The sequence below is a fragment of the Erpetoichthys calabaricus genome, chromosome 1 (assembly GCF_900747795.2).
Source record: "Erpetoichthys calabaricus chromosome 1, fErpCal1.3, whole genome shotgun sequence".
In the NCBI taxonomy this organism is placed as follows: Eukaryota; Metazoa; Chordata; class Cladistia; order Polypteriformes; family Polypteridae; genus Erpetoichthys; species Erpetoichthys calabaricus.
In genome coordinates this window covers 27,793,161-27,806,787 of record NC_041394.2, presented here as the reverse complement: position 1 = coordinate 27,806,787, position 13,627 = coordinate 27,793,161, and the positions used below count along the sequence as shown (strand labels likewise).

General features: G+C 38.7%; 1 protein-coding gene across 3 annotated transcripts in view; it reads right to left on the bottom strand.

The window, feature by feature from the left end:
* Window positions 1-5,435: 5,435 nt before the first annotated feature.
* LOC114647928 (galectin-4-like) overlaps window positions 5,436-13,627 on the bottom strand; it is a 42,339-nt gene continuing 34,147 nt past the window's right edge. For all 3 annotated transcript variants that reach the window (XM_051932529.1, XM_028796634.2, XM_028796644.2), the window contains 4 exons: window positions 12,351-12,380; window positions 10,314-10,402; window positions 6,798-6,963; window positions 5,436-5,778 (listed from right to left, as the gene is read on the bottom strand). In XM_051932529.1, the coding sequence (XP_051788489.1) occupies window positions 5,632-5,778; window positions 6,798-6,963; window positions 10,314-10,402; window positions 12,351-12,380 (432 nt within the window). In that variant the 3' untranslated portion in view covers window positions 5,436-5,631. The remainder of the gene's footprint in view (window positions 5,779-6,797; window positions 6,964-10,313; window positions 10,403-12,350; window positions 12,381-13,627) is intronic.

Below are 13,627 nucleotides of genomic sequence, written 5' to 3'. Positions count from 1 at the left end.
CATTAGTTAACATAGAAAAGGAGTAAGGTCCGATGGCCAGGGTGGACAGAAAAAACAAAAAAAAAAAAAACTCCAGAAGGCTGGAGAAAAAAAATAAAATCTGTAGGGGTTCCAGGCCATGAGACTGCCCAATCCCCTCTGGGCATTCTACCTAACATAAATGAAATAGTCCTCTTTGTAGTTAGGGTTCTTACGGAGTCACTTGATGCTGATGGTCATACAGACTTCTGACTTTTAATCCATCCATCATTGTTGGAACATCATGGTGCTTTGGGTAGATGGTGGTGGTGCAAGCCACCACCAACAGGACACCGGAAAAGGAAACAGAAGAGAGAGTAGGGGTTAGTACAGATTTTGAATGAATAGTTATTATAATGAATTGGATATACAGAGTATCAGGATTAAATTACAGTGAAGTTATGAGAAGGCCATGTTAAAATAATGTGTTTTCAGTAGTTTTTTAAAGTGCTCCACTGTATTAGCCTGACGAATTCCTACTGGCAGGCTATTCCAGATTTTAGGTGCATAACAGCAGAAGGCCGCCTCACCATGTCTTTTAAGTTTTGCTCTTGGAATTCTAAGGAGACACTCAGTTGAGGATCTGAGGTTACGATTTAGAATATAAGGTGTCAGACATTCCGATATATAAGACGGGGCGAGATTATTTAAGGCTTTATAAACCATAAGCAGAATTTTAAAGTCAATCCTGAATGACACAGGTAACCAGTGTAGTGACATCAAAACTGGAGAGATGTGCTCGGATTTTCTTTTCCTGGTAAGGATTCTAGCAGCTGCATTCTGCACTAGTTGCAAACGATTGATGTCTTTTTTGGGTAGTCCTGAGAGGAGTGCGTTACAGTAATCTAGCCGACTGAAAACAAACGCATTAACTAATTTCTCTGCATCTTTCGATGATATAAGAGGTCTAACTTTTGCTATGTTTCTTAGGTGAAAAAATGCTGTCCTAGTGATCTGATTAATATGCGATTTAAAATTCAGATTACAATCCACGGTTACCCCTAAGCTTTTTACCTCCATTTTGACTTTTAATCCTAATGCATCCAGTTTATTTCTAATAGCCTCATTGTATCCATTATTGCCAATCACTAAGATTTCAGTTTTCTCTTTATTTAATTTGAGAAAGTTACTATTCATCCATTCTGAGATACAGGTTAGGCATTGTGTTAGCGAATCAAGAGATTCGGGGTCATCAGGTGCTATTGATAAATACAGCTGTGTGTCATCAGCATAGCTGTGGTAGCTCACGTTATGTCCCGAGATAATCTGACCTAATGGAAGCATGTAGATTGAGAAGAGCAGCGGACCCAGGATAGAGCCTTGTGGAACACCATATAGGATATCATGTGTCTTTGAGTTGTAATTACCACAACTAACAAAGAATTTTCTCCCTGCCAGGTAGGATTCAAACCAATTTAAAACACTGCCAGAGAGGCCAACCCATTGACTAAGGCGATTCTTAAGAATATTATGATCAATGGTGTCAAATGCGGCACTCAGATCTAAGAGGATGAGAACAGATAAATGGCCTCTGTCTGCATTTACCCGCAAGTCATTGACTACTTTAACGAGTGCAGTTTCTGTGCTGTGATTTGTTCTAAAACCTGACTGAAATTTATCAAGAATAGCATGTTTATTGAGGTGCTCATTTAACTGCATAATGACTGCCTTCTCTAGAATTTTACTTAAGAAAGGCAGGTTAGAGATGGGTCTATAATCTTCAAGAGCAGAGGGGTCGAGATTATTTTTCTTAAGTAGGAGTTTAACTACCGCAGTCTTAAGACAGTCTGGGAAGACCCCCGTATCTAATGACGAATTTACTATGTCAAGAACATTATCAATAAGAACGCCCGATACTTCTTTGAAAAAATTTGTTGGTATTGGGTCAAGGGCACAGGTGGAGGGTTTCATTTGAGAAATTATTTTATGTAAATCAGGTAAATCTATCCTAGTGAAAGAATTTAAAACTGACCACTGATTAAGAAAAGGATTAGAATGAAAACCAGCAGCCTCTGCAGCCCACCAGGACTGGAGTTGGACACCCCTGAGCTAGTACCTAATTTAAATTTTACTGGCATCTAGTGGTCTTCTGTGTAATTTACTGATAAGTTTTATGTATCCATTTTTTTTATTGTAAATCTCACATACACCTATTCAAATACAGGTATATATCCTCAAATAAATCAGTCATAATATCGTTCTGAGCTGCTGTGTGGTAATCTCTGCATCATTTACCCATGTCCTGAGACACTACTGGTCTTGAGCTCATCACAGATACAGTTCCCTTTTGCTACAGGGCTTATAATATAAAGAAGACGGAACAGGTCAGAAGAGAAACTGTTTCAGTATTCAGTGAAAATTTAAAAAAAATACACTTTTTATTTAAAAAAACCTTGTGATTTTTTTTCTGCTACATGCTAAATTGCACTGCTAATGGTGGTGCTCAAAAAATTGTTGGTTTTTAGAATTTGATGCTCACACAGAAATGCATGCACCAGGCCACCCTTTAGAGGAAACATTGGCTGTACTGATTTGCCTTATTGTTTTGGGCAGATCTTATTACCTTTGTACTCCATGGAACTTCATTCTTATTAAAGAAATTTTTGTTTAGAATAAATCTTTTATATTATATACAGTAGATTTGATAAGGTCCTTCTTCTATCTTGACATGGTTTTCCCACTCTATTGGGCATTTGTGGAAGTGTTTTTGGAAACATTAGTGCTTTGGGACTCCTAGTGAATGGCAGTCCTGGCCTGCTTCTTGGTCATTGTGGAGGCTTCATCCTCGTCTTGCGATGTGGGAGTCTGCATCTCACAGCTGTGGGCACATGAGGTACATGCTGCCTGACCCGTAACATCACGACAGATATTTAAATAAATGATCATGTACATTACATAGCATCCAGCTTTGTATGAATATAAAAAAGACTTTTTAAAATGAGCTTTTGCATGCCATGAGTGGTGTACAGTCTGCCAAGGCAGCAAGTAAGACATTTACAGAGTAGGGACAGGAGAAAGTGGGGACAAATTCAAAAATGAAAGTGCAGGTCAAAACTGCAAGGCTAAATTAACTGTCAAAATACAAGGACAGGATAGAAAATCACAGTCAAGGAAACACGCAAGGATCTGAATCCAAAAAGGGCAGAGAGAGAGAGAGTCACAAATAATGCAAAATACTCTCCAAATTAAAGATAGATTGTAAGCATCTAGATCAGGGGTCCTCAATCACGGTCCTGCATAGCCGCAGTGGCTGCGGGTTTTCATTCCAGCCAGTGTCCTAATTTGAACTAATGATAGCTGGTGTTTAACTGTATGCCTTCTTAGCGTTTTCATTCTTCAAATACAAAGTTTAGTTACTTTGTATGTAGATCAGAGGTCCTCAATTACAGTCTGGGGGTCTGCTATGGCTGCAGGTTTTCACTTTTACCAATTCCTTAATTAGAACCCTTTTATTTACTACTAAATCAATATGTTTTTTGGGCATAATGTTAATTCTCTTTCTTGTTACCATTCAGAACCCTTTAATTGCCCGTTTTAGATTTTAGCAGCTGCATTTAAGTTTAAATTGTTACCTGTTTTCTTAACCAGACATTAGTTAATAATGAGATCCCCAGCTAATGTGCTTACCATGAAGTATCTGTGATAAAAAATGTTTAGAAATGAACGAGAGGGGATTCGAAGGACCGTTAAGTTTAAATCTATTCTGCTCCACCACAGAAGGAAACTCTACAGTGCAGTTAAAATTGAAGATGTGAGTTCCAAAATCTGCTAATTACACCTTTTGGTAAAATTTAGTGAACATGTGATTGTGACTTTTCATGCAGTTGGTCATGCGCCGAAAATATGTTTGAGCTTCAAAACCTGCTAATTGCAACAGTGTAGCGCTATAGTTTTAGGGATTTAGTTTCAAAATCTGCTAAGTACGGATCCAGATTAATTTCAAAATCAGTTAAATAGGGCAGCCACTCAGCGCCTTGCTTGACGATGAAGATATAGACACTTAACGTCTCGAGATTTGACATCCGTTCTGTAAAAAAACATTTTGGATTTTAGGTTTGTCAAACTTGCCACGTACTATTCAGTAAATGAATACTTTTGAAGAGTTTTTCAAATATTTTTGTTAGGACACTAGTTAGACTTATTTTGGTGAAGTTCTTTGTTTTCTATTAAATATTTCTTGATCAGCTTGAGTAAAGATGAATCTTTCTTACAGTAAATCTAAAACGCAGTCTTTGGTTAGCGCCAAAACCTACTAAATATACATTTTTTTCATTTATTTGCAAAAAGTAAAAAAATCAGATTTCTCATCTATACTGTAGTGTAAATGACATTCACATATGTGGCAAATAACATTCAGCAAATAGAAGTTTCAAAATTTGATTGTAATTTCTTGAAATTTATTTTCCTATTTATCTCGAAAATGTATCTTTTGTACTTAGCTGATTTTGGAACTGCGCTCTTCAATTGCTCTTGGATGAATGCAAGCATTAACAAGCCAAACAGTTCAATATCGCGTTTCATTATCAGCTTGGACCATCTTCTAATTGGGAAACTAGTTGGAATAAAAACCTGCAGCCCTCCAGGACTGTGATTGAGGACCCCTGGTGTAGATGAACCTTAAATAGTCACACCAATAACACATTGCTGCATCTAGGATACAAAGTCATGGAAATGGCTGACATGAACCCCACAACATACCAGCACCTAAAGATAAAACAAAAAGGTAGGAAAAAACATCAAATAAAAGTAAACTTTTAATCTTATACTCCAAGAAAATAAGGAAAGTAGATTCCTTGTGTATACAAACCCCTAGAAGCCCTCCAAATATCATTTTTTTTGCCTCGGGAACCTCAGAAAAAATTAATAAAAGCTCAAATCAGAACAAATGTCAGCACTTCTACTAGTGTTTTTTGATTTTGATTAACATTTTGGTGTTTTGGGGGCTGACTGCTGTCTTCTCAGTATTTTGACTTTAGCCTGTTCTCTGGTTGCATGTTTTGCTGGTTTCCTGATAAACTCACTTATCTGGTAGTCTTAATTTTTTTACATTTGCTCTTCTCCACCAAAGTAAGTGCCACACTGACTTTGAACACTGCTAAGAACTGAAGAATGTGTAGATTGTTAGAAGACCTCAAGCATTGGAAGGACAACACCTCATTTTCTTCATTCTTCAGCACAGTGGGAAAAGGCAGGAATGAAAACAAAGAGACAGACAGCATAGCGGACCCCAGGTCTTCACTCTTGTGACTTGATCTCTGTCACTGATCAAAGATGGATGAAACAAGTCAATATAGTTGCATTGGTTTCCCAAACAATGCAATCTTCCATAGTGCATGTCAGAATATTTATTCCTTATACATTTCTTCCCCTAAAAAGTGAAATCCAAAAAAGGATTTCCTTAAGACATGAAAGGGTGATTAGTTGAGCATCACTTTATTACAAGAAATAACCGATTCATCAAGATAATTTTAACGTTACAAATTTAGAAATAGCAGGAGATCTGAAATTTAACAACTCTGTTGACCAAAGTAGTCAGGTCTCTTTGAATAGAGTGAGGACACTTCTATGTAATGATGTTGAGCACATCAAACCCACTTTGGTATGTTGGGAGAACTAAAACTGAACATAGGAGAGCTGGACGTCGCCTTCAACCTCTAGAGTGTCCACTTGCTGGAACTCCTGGAAGCGGTGGTTGAAGCTGCAGAGATGCTGTCCATTTACGTACACTTTGAAACGCTGGTTGCCTGAGCGGATGGACATCTGATGGGGGGGAAAAAAAAGAAGAAAACTCAGAGGACTTTAATGAAAAAGGGTGCCCTGCATCTCCTGATCCATCTGTAGTGAGATAGACAAGATCTTAAAATTGCAGCTTTTGTAAATGTTCCACTACTTTTACTCCCTTTTAAAACAGACAAGGCACAGGAGTCCCATTATGGGCCTCACATCTCTAGGGTCTTAGATACCACTAGGGTCTTCTCACTGTTTATGAGGATATTTGCATCCACATCCTAAAAAAACATGAGGGTTTGGTTAGTTGATGACTCTAAAATGGCCCGATATGCTGGAGTGTAGCAGTGTGCATACCAATATAGACTGACATCCCATGCACCGTTTGTTCAGATGCTCCTCAAATTTTGCAAGTAGAAAGGTAAATGGATGGACAGGGAGATGTGATGACCATTTCAAGCAATGTGAATCTTAATAGGACAGCACCATTCCTAATCTGAGCCTGTAGCTCAAGGGCCAAGTGGAATAGTCCTAAAAGCCCAAAGGTTCAATTTAATTTATGAAGGATGGTAAGAATTTCTATCCATCTATCCATTTTATGATTCTCATTTCCAATTCAAATTAATCATCAGGTAGGACCCAAACATTTTTAAGTGCAGCATCTCATCTAAACCAATACCAGGGTAAATTATAGTGTAATCTACATGAGTTTGGATGTGAAAGGGAGAACACAGAAACAAACAAACTGAACACAGACAGTGGCCTGACCAGAACTTGAACAAGTTGGAGCCACTGGAGCTGTGAGGCAGTAAATCTAACCATTGAACCACCATGTCCCCCCTGGCAGAATAATGAATGGGAATATTGAGTGGTTAAATGAAACTACAGTATGGTGAGACCAATAATGTTACTTGGGTCCCATGTGTTATTGCTGTCCTTGAGTTCTGTGCCTCTCTCTGCCTGTCTGCTTGCCTTGTTTTTGCCCAGCAGCTTCTTGAACTTGTCAGCATCTCATGATGGTTACAAGTTAGTCAGGAAGGGGCGACACTTACATCAAAGTACTGTCCCAGCTGGAAGGGGTTGAACTCCAGCTCCCTTTCCTCTCGGCCCCAGCAGCCACCCAGGAAGCTGTTTCTTACGACAACGAATTCCGTGAAGCGAGGATTTAAGTGGAACACGATATCACCCGAATAGCTGACCTTGAAGTTGATGTGAAACCTAGTGTCGGGAAAAGAGAGATGGCAGGGATATTAAAGAGGTCACTTCAGTTCTAAATACATTTTAAAAAAGCTGTAAAAATAAAGAATATCTTCATAGTCATGGTAAATGACCTTGTTGTCTATCCTGAGCAGCTCATGTCACATCATCACTAGTGATGTTCAACTAGATTGAGATCCCATGACTGCAGGGGCCCTGCATTGAGCTGAACTTTCCTAAGCTTTTTCCTTCTGAAAACACCAGTTTGCTCATCAGCCTGTAGCTTCAACACCTGCTACCAGTGTTGAAACCCAGCGGGATAAAGCCAGTGGCTCATGGGCTTTGCTCTGTAGCGTGATGGGCCAGTCAGTGTGGACCAACAGATCAGACAATGTTTACTCAGCCCATGCAGAGCATACTGTAATCACTGGAATGGCACTAATTGTTTGGGCCCTTGCACAATAGCGAAGGTGGAGGACCCTCCTTGGGAAGAAAAAAAAAGCATTCACAACAGGAACTCAATTTAACAATCCTAAATCCTAATCATTTTGACAGATTTATCATTGTCTGGATGTTATCTTTCAAAATAAAACAGTCACTGTATGAAGAAGTGCAAGTCTTTTAAGGCTACATTCACACTGCAGCTAAAAGTGACTTGATCCTGATTTTTGTCTAGTATCTGTTTTTCTTTTTTGGACTGCTGAATTGCCCTACATGTGCAAAATTAATAAAACAATTTTGTCAGACAGATACTGGTTGCTGCTCTAGTTTATGTTGTTTCTGTGCAAATTCATAAGCTTGTGATGCTAAGGAAGAGAAACAGGAGACAAAAGATCAGCGCTGCTGGTGTTTTATGCACAGAAACAAGTGACTCAGAGGACTGGTGAGAGCAATGGAAAAGGTTTGGATGTAACATTCCAAAAAACAGTTGTTACAAAAGCAATGGCAAGGCTTCCTATCTGAAAAGTTTTGATTCCATCGTTGTTTTTTTTTTGCTAGTCACACTTTTCCAAAAGCACCAGGTCTGTGTCACATATGGGAGCAGAAAGGGGAATGGAGTCTTTTTTGGATTCAAAACTCAAATCCAAGGTTCTATGCAGCGCAGCTTTTATCAACAACATGGTTGCATTTATAAAAAGGAATTGGGAAAGACAAAAATGACAATAATAATTCAACAAATTAAAACACTTATAAACCAGATCAGGACACTTCAAACTTGATCCTAACTATTATTCATAAAAAAAAACTACTGTGAAAATATATATTTAAAAAACCCTTAACACAACAAACCCAGACCTGTACTAAAGAGATTTCAAGAAATCATTGACAATTTCTGCCTTTAACACCTTTTTTTTTTTTTGCTTGTTTGTTTTTCTTGTCAGCCCCTGATATAATCCAACGTGGGTGTTCTACCATATTTCAAACTCACCCCCCTCTCTGCTGAAGTCAGTAACGATTCAAACAAATATATTCTCGGGTAATCAAATTAAATTAAAGCCACGCCGTGCCTGGCCAGTTTGTTGCAATTCAGGGGAAAACTGAAATGAAGTTAACATATGAAACATTGAGACCCCAATGTTATTGTTTATTTCTATTCAAATATTTATTTATTTATTTTTGCTGTCTGTTTCAGGGACTGTCATGTTGCTGGGCGCATCTTTATTAATAAGTTTGTGGTCTACAATGGGAAGAGGTGGGCAAGGAGGACAAGGAGAAAACGCCTCTTCTGTCAACTTTGTTGTGCTACTCGACTCTCCTGACGCACGGTAATCTTCAGTTATAGCAGCATTTCACCAATTCAGTCTTCCACTGATGATTTACACCAAGATATTAGGCTTAAATCATATTATCTTAGGCATAGTTTGACAATGGCTTGCTTTGAGCAGGGCTTAATTATTTTCTTTTTTGTGTCATGATGCAACTCTCCATTGTCTACTTTTGCAAATTTAAATTAGTACTGCGCCCCATCTGTTGCCTGAACGTCATGTGATGCGACATATTATAGCTGCTTCTCACTGTTTTATTAAACCTAAAAATTCACAAATAATTTTTCAGTTTACAAAAAAAAAAAATATGTATCCTTGCAGATGGCTTTGTGGAAATCTAATGAGGAGGCCGCCCTGCCTAACAGACTACTACAACCACACCTTTCTTTGAAAACTTGGCTGGCTTAAGGTTAGGGTTAGGGTCAAAACCAGTGCATGACAACACTGTCACCACTGAGAGCTGGTTGGCGGTCATCCACCTGCTATTCTTAACAATTCATTTTGGCCTCCACTGACCCCCTTCAGCAACATCCTCTTTCAGACCAGCAGAATAACTTCTCTTGATGGCTCCTGAGGTGTTGTTGCACATCTTCATAGGTCTTCTAACACCAGGCATCCCCACCAGTTTGCCGTCATAGGCACTTTTTCAGTCCTTCTCATTGGTAACCTGTCACTTCAATGACATCAAACATTGCCACCTCTGAAGACACTCCCAACCAAAAGGCAACCTGGAGCCATGGCCTAACAATGAGAAATACTTAGTGGCCTTGTCCAAAACCCAAACAAAATGGCATTAGAAATGGGTGTAAATATTTTTTATAACTAAATATTTATAGGATCCCAAAATCATAATATACTGGTATTTGAATTTCTTTCATGTGAAAACCTCATATGAGCACAAAAGATACATTAAAAAACACCGGATAAAAAAAACCTTTCAAAAAATTAATAATGAATCATTTCATACCACTATGGTTTCGTTAATCCTTTGAATCTTTAGTGAGCCAGCATCTTCAGATCTTAATGTGCACTCTGGCTTATTATTACTTAAATGGCTTGTGCCATGAAAGACTTTATTTATTAAAGAAGGATTTTAAAATGAGTGATAAGTTTAACTGGAAGCCAAAGTGAGGACTTGAGAACTGGAGTTATAGTGCCCTCCAACATGTTTCGGTCAAAGACACATTTTCCTTTGATTTACTCAGTTTAAAATTACAAATCAAACAATTCAGGCATTGTGATTAAATTGCACATTGCAGAATTTCATTTAAGGGGATTTGCATACATGTCGGTTCCACCATTCAGAAATGACAACACTTTTTGAAGATTGTGCCCCCATTTCAGAGCAGCATGATGTTTGGGACACAGCAATGGCAGGTCTTTTAAACATTTAGGATTTTGTTGCACCTTGGTCATTATTCAAACCCACTCTCCAGTATACAGGAGGATATTCAAATTATAAAGAGGCAGAATAATCTGAACATTGTTTGTTACCCACTAAAGTGTGTTGTATGCTGGAATCCATGATCAAGTAGACAGGCGGCATAAGGGGTAAGCATGACACTATATATAAATTCAATCAATGCCAATGCACACTCTGCTTACCTGTTGGCACCTGGAAGCACCATGCCCCGAATGATGATGGTCCTCTTGGGTGAAAGGCCTCCTGGAATCATATTGCTGTAGGGGACAACCTGGTGGATAAAATACATAATGCCTTTTGTAATCCTCCAATAATTAGCTATTGCCATAGAAAATGCCATAGAGACATTTAAACAATGGGGGGTCCATCGAGATGTGCTTAGGAATTTTTTGATGTTTTCTCAATCCCCTTGATGTGGTACAGTGACAAGAAGAACAAATGCAAACAAACTAAGATTAGTGGGTTACTCCTCTGCCTCCTCGTTGAACAAATTGGTCATCAAGCAGCATTTCAAGTAGAAATTAAATATATGGACTCGGTGGACACTGGAGATAAATCAAATGCACCAGTCATGATGTTGTGTACAGAGTGTACGATAAGCAAGAATGTACAGTGATCCCTCGCTATATCACGCTTCGACTTCCGCTTTTCTCATACACGCTTGCGTCACTACTCATGCGCTTTCTGAGAACTTTTATCTAAGCCCCATGATGGCTCCTAAACGTGCTGCTTTTTCTAAGCCTTCTGACAATGAAACTAAGCGCCGGAGGAAGATGCTTACCATCCAGGAGAAGGTGAAACTCTTGGATATGATCAAAGATGGCAATACCCTACAAAAGCCTCCTCACGCATATGAAAAGACAGCGCCAGCAACTGCCTATCAAGATGTTCTTCAGCCTACTCCTAGTACTCCTTCAGCGGAAGAAGACAACGACTCACCTGCTGAAGATACTGCACCACCTGATGACTCTCCTACTGAGGTCGTGCCTTCATAGGTTAGTGGTTGTGTGTAAGAACTGTGTGTGTGTGTAATTAAATGTACAGTACAATAATAATAATATGATATTTGTAACGTCTAATAGGTCTTATTTTCTCTTATTTTGTCTAATATATTGGGTAATACAAGTGTAATGGTGACTAAAGGGTGTTATTTCATGTCTAGAGGGCTCTAATAATGTTAAAAAACGTATTTAGAAGGTCGTAAACAGGTTTTCTATACTCTGCGAAAATATTCGATTTATGAATAAAGAATCCTACTTCGCGAAAATTCATTTATCACAGTTGAGTCTGGAACGGATTAACCGTGATAAACGAGGGTTCACTGTATACCCAGATTAGAAATGCATTACATAATACATTATGGACAGACAGATGGATGAGGGTAGCTTAATTTGAAATAGCTACCATAGACATGAATAAATATACAAACTCTGCTAAGGTTAAGATCAAACTCTGCTTGAAGATGAGGAGAAAAGGAAGGTGAGATGGAAAGGGCCGGGAGGGCACATCATAGTCAATACAGGATAGGAGTGAAGTGGAGAATGATGATGAATTTTAGGGAACCCATAATGCAAAACTGCATCCTGCCTCCACCTGCTTTGAAAACAGCATCCATCCTATGGTCCCTGATAAAACACTACCTACATTGCACTGTCTGAATAAAACATATTCCTCTTTTCAGACTCTCTAGTCTCCACCAAAATCTTTCTCCTCCTTCCTACCTCGGACAGAAAAACACAAGCTGACTTTTTTGGAAGGGGGTGTGGTGGCAGTCAATCATTTTTACAATGACAGCAGTTGCCTCACTTGCCTAATTTTTAGTATTAGCCAATCAGAAAGGACATCCAAAGATTAAAAAAAACAAACATTATAAGTAAAATGCCATAAGGAATAATGAAGCTGCAGAATGCAGGAATTTGAAATAAAACTTTAAAAGGGATAAACACAACTGTCTAAAATGACTTCTAAAATTAACTCCTCAAGTCAATAAGGGAAGCTGAAGTAGCCCTCCATGAACTTTACAGCATCAGTCCAGTTGAAGCTTCACTAGATTGGCTTCTTAATGCTTAAGAGCACCTTGTGTTCTGCTGAGATTACACAAAAGTATTTCATAATAACATTTGATGCAATGTCAGCTGAAAATGTTAAAAGCCAGGCCCTCTTTCTTCTAAGGAGTGACACGAAATCCATGAACATGTTGGTGGGTTGCATGTACTTACCGGACTGTAGATTGCTGGACCACCCATAATCTAGAAAAAAAAAGAAAAATGTCAATCCCAGCTTTCCAACATTGCATTTCATCTTAATTGATTCACTCATTTTCCTCTCCACTTGGGAGTGTTGGGTGGCAGGTAGCGTGCTACAGTAGTACTGGCACAAGGCAGGAACCAACCCTGGACTTGATAGCAGGGCAGTTTTTATTGACCCCCAGTTTGTTTGATGGTTCTGAGCCAATAGTACTTGCCTGTCATTATACAGAAAGAGGATTTCCAGTTTGTAGTTGGTACTTGCCCCCCAACTGCCCTCCCTAAACCAAAAGAAGACATATATTTTAAACAGGAAACCTTTAAAAAGGTTTTTATGGTGCTGTAAATGCCCAGTATGCCCACCAGATCCCTTCATCAGATCATAATGTTCTACAGACACAGTTGCACTAAAAAGCAGCAGTAAAGGCTAATTCATTTGGACCATGATATATATTGTCACACACGCATGTTTAGGAGACAACTAAAGGGCTTGTATACATGTAATTCCACGCTGGAACAGGGGGTGGCGAGGTGCACTAATTCTCCCTCTCGATGTTTTGCAGACCATTCTAAGGAAATCCCGCCCATCTTTGGGGCAGCCAATGACATCACTTCCTCTACTGGCCTCTAAAGCTGCCATCTTGTGTATAATGAATCAGTTCTGTTTTGGACTCTGTTTTGACAACAAGTCTATGATTTTGCAACAGTTTTGCAGCAGGGAAAAATTATACGGGTGGCTGCCCCAAACCTTCACAATGTCTTATAGTGTTTCTTCTTACACTGTTTTTTGGAAAATTTTGGCTTCCTTAGAAATCAATCTCTCTCCTAAAGTATTTAAATTAAATAATACAACAGAGCAGATGGAGGGCGATTATTCTCTTGTCAGCATGCAAATGGTATGTTATATATAAATGACAAAAAATGATACAGGTGGCTGCCCCAAACCTTCGCAATGTCTTATGGTGTTTCTTCTTACAATATATGTATATTTACTTATATAGATATAGATATATAGATATATATATATATATATATATATATATATCTATATCTATACTAGTCATTTAGCCCGTTACAATAACAGGCGCTAGAACAGTAGTGCATAAACATTAGTAGGAACAGTCTATATTAAATGGCAAGGGACTTTGACCTCATTCTTTTTGTTGGTCGTATTTTTCTTTCTTTCAGCCTTTCTTTTGTTGATGTTTACTTGCTGAGCTGACCGTTCTTCGTGGGCTGCCGCCGTGTAT